General features: G+C 43.6%; 1 protein-coding gene across 1 annotated transcript; it reads left to right on the top strand.

The window, feature by feature from the left end:
- The first annotated feature begins 2 nt into the window (after nucleotides 1-2).
- On the top strand, nucleotides 3-9,102 carry MMACHC (metabolism of cobalamin associated C). Its single transcript, XM_028733656.2, has 4 exons — nucleotides 3-219; nucleotides 4,331-4,525; nucleotides 5,513-5,665; nucleotides 8,455-9,102. The coding sequence occupies exons 1-4, from the start codon at nucleotides 136-138 to the stop codon at nucleotides 8,764-8,766; spliced, it is 744 nt and encodes a 247-aa protein (XP_028589489.2). The 5' UTR covers nucleotides 3-135; the 3' UTR covers nucleotides 8,767-9,102.
- The last annotated feature ends 1,297 nt before the right edge of the window (nucleotides 9,103-10,399 follow it).

The following is a 10,399-nucleotide window of genomic DNA, read 5'->3' as shown; positions in this document are numbered from 1 at the left end:
CGGCCCGTCGCCGCGGCAGCGAAACGAGCTGCCAGCGGGAGGGAGGGAGGACTCGGCTCTCGTGTCCGGCGCGTGGTCTCCGTCCGCCTTACCTCATGGGAAACTACATTTCCCACATTGCTCCGCGCTTATGCTATGATGGAGCTACGCGTGGTTGAGCTGGAGAAAAGGATCCGAGATCACTTGGAGAAGCTGGGCTTTGAAATCCACCCGCTTAAGGTACTGCAGGAGGGGTGCAGAGTTGGGGAAAGGGAGTCGAAGCGAGGAGGGGGAAATCATCGGTTTCTTAATTGCATGTGCTTATTCAGGCATATGGTTGGCATGCTGGTAGGGCAGAGTGGCGTTGCATAAGTGTTAACACTGACCCCTGTGGACCCAGAATGAATATAGGTGCTATGCTGTAGCTCCACACGGATTCATGTGGTTCATTGTGCCTACTTTGGTTCGTGATTCTGCCATTCTGGTCATATTGCTCCGCTGTTGCATTGTAGTTGCTGCTCCTTGTATAGTATCACTTTTTTGTGTGTGGCTGCTACCATTTTTTGGTGCCATTTGACGTTCTGCTATTTAAATATGCATTTTTTAATAATGTGTGGAATAAATACGTGGGCTGAAATTTTCATTTTTATTGCATAATCTGTTACATTTACAACATGGACATCTGAAAGGCTACAAATAAGCTTGTTAGTGTTGTTTGTGAGCGAACATTATAGGCTGCAAGTCATTAACAATCTCAGACATCCGGCACCATCTGATATACTAGCAGATCTTTTTATGGAAAAACAACCTGTTTCTCTGGTTATGTGCCAAATCATTTTTTACCCATTGTTTCCAGAAGTGTTCCATTTATTTTACTGCCCTGTGGGTTGCATTCCAGGATACCATTTTATATTTACCCCTAAGTTTAAAGAATAATTGTATTTCTGAGATCCAGGTACGTAATATATCAGAGTAGATACAAATGAGATTAGATATAGAGAAGGAATAAAGCACAATAATGTGGAAAGTGGGGTATAGCTGGGAATGTGGCCAACAGTAGCTGGTTATAAAGATGAATGTCAAGTTCTGTTGTCTAGGAAGTTAAAGATTGACATTGAATAGATTCAGCTAGTGTGAAGTTGAGGCATGTCCTACCTGTGAGTTAAATATTAATCAAGATAGAGGAAGAAGAAAAAAGCAATTTTCTCTTTTAGGCCCATCAAATCCTGACATTCCTGCAAAAACGTATTCCTGGTTTTCTGTGGTTTAACTAAACACAGTTGCAGCTGTCCTCAAACATAACTCTTGCATGAGACAGAGAAGTCACATGACTGAAATGAGTACATTGTGATTTGCCAAAGCGGCAATCAGTGCTAGAGGCTATAAAACAAATCTCCATTTGGCTTGCTAATTAATAAGGTCTAGAGGCTCTAGAGAAGAAATTAAATCCATCAGTATGACAGTGTGTTCTCATAGGAGGCGCAAATGCTAACAAACTCACTGGACAGCACAGTGTGATGGGAAACAGGAGATGTGGGTTCAAGACCTGCCAGGGCACTGATCCTCATAAGGCTTGGTTTCCAGACCCTTGATCTTCTGGATCTCTCTTCTCTTTATCTTGACACTAGAATCCTGTTAATGCAGCCTAGAACAGCATTAGGTTTTTTTTTTTTGTTTTTTTTTGCTGCTGCATCACACTGTTGACTGATGTTAAGCTTGTAGTCTACTAAGACCCCTAGATCCTTTTCACATGTACTGCTGACAAGTCTGGTATCCCCCATTATATATTGGTGCAGCTGGTTCTTCCTGCTTAAGTTTAGAGCCTTACATTTGTCCCTATTGCAATTCATTTTGTTAGTTTTGTCCCAGTTCTGTTAAGGTCATCTTGAATCCTGATTCTGTCTTCTGTGGCATTGGCTATCCCTCCCCGTTTGGTGTTATCTGCTAATTTGATAAGGATCTCCTCAATTCCTTCATCCAAGTTGTTTATAAAGATGTTGAATGACAGTGGGCCCAGGACAGAACCCTGTAGCATGTCACTTTTATCCAAGATGATGAGGAACCATGAATGGGCTGTCTTTGGGTTCAGTTAGTCAACCAGATACACCATCAGCTATTGGAAGTGACCCTAGCTGAGTGAAAGGTGAAAAATGCTTAGGGAGAGGGACTGTAGAGAAAGGTCTATGACAGATGTAGGACGGACTCAGGGCCACCCATACTTTGGGTGTTGACATCGTTCTTTAGACATAATCAGATCAGGTTTATGGTGAAATGCACTTGGAGGCAGTAATGCTTCTGAATATCAGTTGCTGGAAACCACAGGAGGGGAGAGTGCTATTGTGCTTGAACCCAGCTTGCTGGTTTCCCACAAACATCTGGTTGGCCTCTATGAGAACAGGATGTTGGACTAAATTGGCAATTGACCTGATCCTGTAGGCTCTTATGCATAAAATTGCCACCTGAACAGTTAGTTGTTGCTGGTATTAAATTTATTACCCACCCTTCACCAGCAGGTCCCAGGGTGGGTTACAATTAATTAAAATTAAACATTAAAAATACTGAAAACAGATTACAACCGCAGGAATAGGATGGCTTCTGAAACCTATATCTCAAGTGTCAAAGATAAAGATCAAGAGTTGTGTTGATCCCTCAGTTCTAAGTATTTGTTTGTTTATTTTTCAGCAACATTTATATGCTGCTTGCAGTAAAACCTCTAAGCAGCTTAAGCAGCTTACAAGAAATGTTAACATTATCAATAAAAAGAGTTAAATATAATTAATGCTAACAGTAAAAAGATAAAACGCATCAATACCTACCTATCTGGATAGGCTTGCCTAAAGAAAAATGCTTTAAGTGGATGCCAAAAAGAGTACAGTGAAGATGCCTGCCCGGAAAGGGTCAAGTAGGCACAAATAGGGTAAAATGATTCCGCAAATAAACCAGCTGTTAAGGACTTTATATACCAATAGTAACACCTTGAACTTGGCCTAGTAACAAATTGGCAATCAGTGCAAATCTCTCAGTGTTTTATGCTGACAGCACCTCACTCTTGTGAGCAACCATGCTGCAGCATTCGACACCAACTGGAGTTTCTGGGTCATGCACAAGGGAAGCCCCACATAGCATGCATTGCAGTAATCTAATCTTGAAGTCACCAGTACCTGAACTACCATGGTCAAGCTCTCGAAGTAGAGAAATGGTCATAGGTGTTGAACCAGGCACAGTTAATTAAAGGCACTTCATGCCACTCAGGCTACCTGGGCCTTCAGTGACAAAGCTGGATTCAGAAGCACACCCCGCCCCCCAGCCTGCGTACCTGCTCCTTCAGAAGGGAGTGCAACCCTGTCCAAGCCTGGCAAATGACCAATTTGTCAGACCCGGGAACAACTTCCTCACAGTGCCTCCCATCTTGCCAGGATTCAAGCTCAACTTATTTTTCTCATCCTTCCCACCACTGCATCTAGGCAACTACAAGCTCCATCATTCATTTTGCTCTTACCTATTTCCAGGTAGTACTTCCAAAACCCTTTTTGTGGTCTCCTGCTGCTCATGACCCCTGCTGCTTGTTCTGCCTTCTAGTTGCTGATCTTTGGGCATGAATCACATGGTTAAACTGCAGGCCCTAGGCTTCTTGTTTGCTGCTGCTCACAACCCTTGTGACATCACAAGGAGCAGTGATGCTGTGTGATTTTAGCCTATGTCAGAGGTTGGACTGTGAACTCTAAATTAATTGAGCTCAGTTACTGCAGTATTAATTTCTCTACAGCAATTTGATGGATGGTAGAAATCAGAATTTAGCTGAAGTTTCCATTTTATTTTATAATAGTTATATTTTATTGGTTTTGTAAGTAACAGTAGGCCGAAGCCTTGCCCATTGGTATCACATGACATCATATCACATTAGGTGCCAGGCAGGTAAAGCTGCAGTGCCAGATTGAAAAGGAAAAATTAGAAGGACACTCTAAAGTGTGCTCATTATTCTTCCTTTGCAACCACAGATTTAAGGTTGAATTACCTGCTTCTTGCATCCCCCCCACCTTTGGAGAAACAACAGCAAGTTCTCAATCCTTTGAAAATCTGAAACCTTGAGAAACGCAGTGAAGCACAATTATGCAACTATTTGTACGGTAATTTGTGTTGCTTTCTATGTGGTGGTGTTGAGTTTCCTTGAAAGACTCACAGAGTTCCAGGTAGGGAGGTAAAGACATGTGAAGATTGATTGATTGATTGATTGATTGATTGATTGATTTGCTTCTAAAAGCTGTATCTTAAAACCTACATTGCTCAGAGTGTACTCCCATCAGTTTCCAGAATCCAGGCTAACTGTAATTATATTTTCTCTGTTCTGAAGGTAGGGTGGTACAATGCGGTCCTTTCTCCAGCTTTTCACTTGCCCTACTTGGATGACACTCTGGCATTCGTGGTGCTCAGCACTCCTGCTATGTTTGACAAAGCCTTCAAACCTTTCTTGAGGAATGGGCCACTGAAAAAGATTCGTGACCCTGTGGACCAGTGCATTTCTCATCACCTCACATTGCTTAGGGAGGTAAGAGATTTTGATGCATACAGACAAGTCATGGAGAGAGTAGTTATATACGCTTTCCTAAAGTCATCCCCATTGAACTCATTGGGGCCTATTTCTAAGTAGCCATGTCTATGCACAAAGCCAGCAATGGCTTCTGTGTCTCTAGCATGAGACAATCTAGCTTTGTTTTCTCCATTTCACCTCCCCTGCAGTCACCCAGCTTCACTATACAGTGGTACCTTGTGTTACGGATGGGGTCCGTTCTGAAGGCCTGTCCGTAATGTGAAAAGCCCGCAAATTGAAGCACTGCGTCTGCGCAGGTATGCGGCACAATTTGGTCTTCTGCGCATGCACAGTTTAGCGCTTCTGCTCATGCTCGAGCAGCGAAACCTGGAAGTAACCCATTCCGGTACTTCTGGGTTGCAAGATGAAAACACGCAACCTGAAGCGGACGTAACATGAGGTATGACTGTATTTGAATAAATATTGTAAAGGCTTGAAGGTCATTCAGAGTGGTTTTTCTTGTTCTGCCACTTTGAATATTAATTCAAATCTTTATCAGCAATTTCATTTTATGTATGGAGACTTTTAAAAAAAGAAGCCATTGTGACAAGCCCAGGGAACTGGAAAAATTTGCTTTTGGGTTAAGAGCTGTTTGTAGACTACATTGGCGGTCATGCTTCACCTGTATGTGAGAAGATTTGTGAACTCCTTAATGGAACTGGGTGGAATAATTCTGGAAATCCTGAGAAAGAATTCCCAATAGAGGACAGATTTTCTAAGGCAGGTCAGCAAAGTGACACATGCCTCAGAGTTTCATAATACACAAGGCTGTAGCTCCTTTATCAAGAGGTCACATTGCTCGTTCAACAAGACTAGAGGCCCAGCTTGAAGCAGGGGACAGAGTGAGGCTGGGGAATGTAGACTGACTTGCTACATCATCCCATATTACCTGTAGCCAATCATCTTCAAATGTGAGTTTGATCTAATAAAAACTCCTCTTTCCAGAGTCTTGCTGACCAGCAGGTAGACATCATGTATGACTATGAGTTGCTACCCAACCGGAAGCCCAAGTTCCTGGCCCAGACAGCTGCACATATAGCTGGTGCTGCTTACTACTACCAGAGGAAAGATGTGCAACAAGATCCCTGGGGAGAGAAGGTGAGATTTAAATTGGAGCAGGAGAAGCAGCAGAGGGGTGCTTGTTTCTTGGAGAGCCATTGATAAACTGTGACTTTCTCTGTTTCAGAAGATTTAGTGTGTTTTCTAAATGTTTTATTGGGTGACTTCTTTCTCTCTGTCTGTGATGTACGATGCTCAGGAACGCACCCTCTCCTTGCATTGACCCAATACAGATCCATGTTTTCCATCAAGAAAATGCACATTCTTCTCTTAGATAAATTATGAAATTAAGGGGTTTGTTTTACTTTATTATAGTGTTCATATTATTTTTTTCCATTATACTTTGTCAAGGACTTGGATGGCAGAAGACATAAGAATAGTCTTCTCTAGCATTGGTCGAAGCTACAGGAAGGCAGCCATTAGTGTGTCATGTTTTGCTTGCTAAGGTTTGAGATTTCAGCAAATGTTTCCTTCACGGTTTGAAAACATTCTCCCACATGTTTAAGCTTCATAGCTGCGTTTTTTAAAAGTTGCTTTTAAAAGTAATTTTAGGTAGGCTGCCCAATGTTAGCTATTTTCAGAGTAGATCCACTGAAATGAATGTACTGGTACATTACTAATTAATTTCAGGGCGGCCTACTTTGAGTAGTAAATTATTCCCTGGCATTTCAGTGACAGTGTCAGTTGTCTGCAATAATTAGTGAGATGCCCTAAAGCAGGGCTGAGGAACCGATGACCCTTCAGATATTGCCAGTCTGCAACCAGTAATCCCTGCCCATTGGCTGTGATGGCTCAGGCTGGCCGGAATTGGAGTTGAACGACATCTGGAGGGCCACAAGTTTTCCATCCTAAAGGATTTTCTACCAAGGATACTTTCCCCTTTCTAGTATTATAAAGCACTGTAGCAAAACATTTTGGAAGGGCTGTAGTTTGATGGTAAAGTACATGCTTTTTGTACAGAAAGTCAACAAAACAGTTCATTCAGTGGGCTGCCTTCCAAGTAAACATGCGTAGGGCTGGGCGGCCTGCAAGTTAACAAGTCACTCTTTGTTTACTTATCTAACTGGCTATGCAATCAGGTCCTAGAATGGAAACTAAGGCTGAAATCTTATGAGCTCAATGGGACTGTATGGGACATGTACTGTATGGGATTGCACTTAGATGCTTTGTTACACACACACACACACACACACACACACACACACACACACACACTGGATGGCCATCTGTCATGGATGCTTTAGTTGAGATTCCTGCATTGCAGGGGGTTGAACCTCAGGGTCCCTTCTAACTGTACAGTTCTATGATTCTACGAAGATAGTATGTTGGTTGTGATGTTTTCACCTCTGGTTTACTCTTTTTTACATTATTACAAAAACCTGCAAACCCCACTGGATGTTGTTGGCATTCATCTATCTTGAGAAACAATGGAGTGCACCTCTGGGGGTGAAGTCAAACTGTTGCATTTGCAGCACCAAAGTGACTTCCCTGGGGCACAAGCCTGGGCAGTGTATATGGAGGTCCTGGGCTGACCAGACAACAAGACCTCCCTCTCAGTCCTGCTCATGTGGTCCAAAAGAAAGCAGAGCAATACATTTGGCACCAGCTTGGCTGCAGGAGTTTCCAGAAGCAACTTGGAGACTCCACTCTGGATTTGTGTAGGGCAGGGGTCTGCAACCCACAGCTCCGGAGCCGCATGTGGCTCTTTTACACCTTTGCCGCGGCTCCGGGGCGGATACTAGCGAGGGGAGGAGGCGCATTGTGCGCCCTGACACTCCCCACTGTGGCGGGCGCTGTACTGGCTGTGACGTTGCATGGGGGCGGTGCGTGCGTTAGTCATGCACCGTCCTGACGTCACCTTCCCGCCCGCTGTCAGATCGTGGCTCCGGAGATATATTTGTTTTAAATGTTGCAATGGTTTTGCGGCTCCCAGGTTTTTTTTTCTTCGGAAACAGGTCCAAGTGGCTCTTTTTGTCTTAAAGGTTGCAGACCCCTGGTGTAGGGTTTACTCTTTAGCCTTTTCTTCTCCAGAAGGTATCCCACAAGGCAGCAGAGGTTTAGGACCAGAGTTTTCTTTCTCCTAGATGAACTACCTTTTCAGGTTGACAAGCCCCACCCTCCCCTCACTTCCCTCTACAGTACATGCAGAAACTGCCTTCTTGACCATTTGCCCCACTATTGGTCTCATCCACGCAATCTACTGGAGCCTGTCTTTGCATGCAAGGGAAGTCCCTAACTCACCAAGGTTTTGAGTCCTACCAGCTACCCTCACCTGGTTTAGCCAGTCTGTCGAAGCGGTTTTCCAGGGTGCGGGAAAAATGTGTCTGTGCACCATGAGAATATGTGTGTCTCTCAAATCACTTCAAATTCCATTCTAAACTATCTCCAGCCTCCATGATCACAAGAGCCTGAGGTGTAGCAGGAATGGAACCAGCCCAAATCCTATTAAGTGATGGCAACCTTACATCTCTCCCCCCCCCCAATTAATTTATTTATTTGCTTTTCTGTTACACATTCTCCACTAATACATAAACTACATACATAATACGTAATAACTACATAAACTCATACAGTCCAAACAAAACAAATGCGTCCTTTCATGTACTTCCCTTCCACTTCTTCCATGTTTTCTTATCTCTTTATCTCTTGCTATATGACTTACACTGCTGAACTACTCATATCCTGCTAGGTGCCAGCCTTACACCTTGAAGAGAAGCTTTCATAAATCTTTTGGTTATATTTGTCTATTACAATATCCTTCCTTTTTCCCTGTGAGATGTAAAGATTGGCAGGCCTTTTAATTCACTCACCCTTTTTTCTTTCTCCAGAAGATCTATGGCGTCTGCATCCACCCTCGTTACGGAGGCTGGTTTGCTATCCGGGCTCTCCTGCTTTTTCCGGGTGTTGAGGTGCCTTCCTTGCTGCAGAAAACTCCTGTTGATTGTGTGACAACAGAGGAAAAGAGAATAGAACTTCTGGAGAAGTTCAATTTCCACTGGCGGGACTGGAGCTATCGGGACATTACTGAAGTGAAGGAGAAGTACTCGGAGGAGCAGAAAACGTACTTTGCAACTCCTCCAGCTGAACGGTTAAAATTGCTGACTCTGCAAGGAGGATTGCAAAGGAATGCAATACACTGAGTTGCTGTTATCCTGGCCCAAAGGGGACTCATAGCCTATTCTACTGTGTCCACTTCCATGGAGGGAGAAATGGGTGGTTTACTTGGGGACCCAAGCTGTAGTCCTGGACACACTTGCTAGGAAGTAAGACCCATTGAACACAGTGGGGCTTTATTACAAGTAAATATGTCTAGGGTTGCACTGTAATATTAGTTACACTAAAAGCTTGTGAATCCAGGTGTAGGAACACTAGTCGTCCATCCCCCCCATTATTATTTTTTAGAGGAATGTAATTTTTAAAACATGCTGCTGTATTTAATTTGAGGGTATTTAAAAATGCTTTTTCTGTGAGAGAGACTCTGGTAGATGGTGTAGTTATTTTTCTTCGGTTATGAATTCAGGAGAGATATTTTTGTAAATGGCACTTTTGCTGTCCTGTGTGAGAGATGCCCCACGAAGCAGTTGTTTTTGAAGGATGGTGTTGTCTAGTCCTTATCATAGTCTAAAGTCATTTCAGCTTCTCAACATTGCTTCTGAGGCTTTGAAATCATTTTGTTCCAGTGGTTTCTTTTTCACTTTCCACTCCTGTTCAAAGGACTAGAGCTGTTGTCTAACTAACTCATGTTGTGAAGGGGAGGTGATAGTAAAACTGAAGGAAGCAAAACTGTCTGGCTCTTTCTGTTACGAGTCTTTTGTGGCATTCATGCTATGTTGCAAGGCTTTTTGGGGAAAGTACATAGCCTTGAATTAGAATATTAGACTAGGAATGCAAGTGTCACCCAGTCCATTCCTGCCAGGACCTACAATATTACTGTTGGCATGGGTGAAGTGCTAGGTATTTTTGTAAGGGTTATTGACAAGAACTTGCCTTGCTGTTCACATATTTTAAGAATTGGCACACGCTAATAATTCATATTCATAAGAATAATTCAGAATAAGAATATTCTGAATAATAATTCATAAGGGACGCAGGTGGCGCTGTGGGTTAAAGCCTCAGCACCTAGGACTTGCCGATCGAAAGGTTGGCGGTTCGAATCCCTGCGGCGGGGTGCGCTCCTGTCGTTCAGTCCCAGCGCCTGCCAACCTAGCAGTTCAAAAGCACCTTCGGGTGCAAGTAGATAAATAGGGACCGCTTTCTAGCGGGAAGGTAAACGGTGTTCCGTGTGCTGCGCTGGCTCGCCAGAGCAGCAATGTCACGCTGGCCACGTGACCCGGAAGTGTCTGCGGACAGCACTGGCTCCTGGCCTATAGAGTGAGATGAGCGCACAACCCTAGAGTCTGGCAAGACTGGCCCGTACGGGCAGGGGTACCTTTACCTTTACCTTTAATAATTCATAATGTGCCTGACATTTTCAATACCCTCAGCAAAGGTTAAAGACTGTATCCAATGCTGCACATGCAGTGTTTTTCTCATGCAATGGAAAATTCCTTTCCCAGCACACACCCCAGATTCTGTTCTGGAGGGTATCCCAACTCTCTGGAGCAGATTTTAAGGGTTTTTCAGGGGGTTGCACAGGAGAGGAGGGGGAAATTTCATTGTACAAGTGGAAGTCTGTTAACACAGTGAAACAACAACTTGGATGCAACCCCAAGAAAACAATCCAGTCTCTACCTGTAAGCTTACTATACAAAAGGTAGAATAGGATAAAGAGAG

The sequence above is a fragment of the Podarcis muralis genome, chromosome 5, assembly GCF_964188315.1.
Source record: "Podarcis muralis chromosome 5, rPodMur119.hap1.1, whole genome shotgun sequence".
Lineage (NCBI taxonomy): Eukaryota > Metazoa > Chordata > Lepidosauria > Squamata > Lacertidae > Podarcis > Podarcis muralis.
The sequence above is the reverse complement of the archived record's forward strand: the minus strand, read 5'-3'. Positions and strand labels throughout refer to the sequence as shown.

Coding starts and splice junctions, on each gene's coding strand:
- MMACHC (XM_028733656.2), top strand. CDS start 136: ATGATGGAGCTACGCGTGGTTGAGCTGGAGAAAAGGATCCGAGATCAC. Junction 220..4,330: donor TTGAAATCCACCCGCTTAAG/GTACTGCAGGAG, acceptor TCTGTTCTGAAG/GTAGGGTGGTACAATGCGGT. Junction 4,526..5,512: donor ACCTCACATTGCTTAGGGAG/GTAAGAGATTTT, acceptor TCCTCTTTCCAG/AGTCTTGCTGACCAGCAGGT.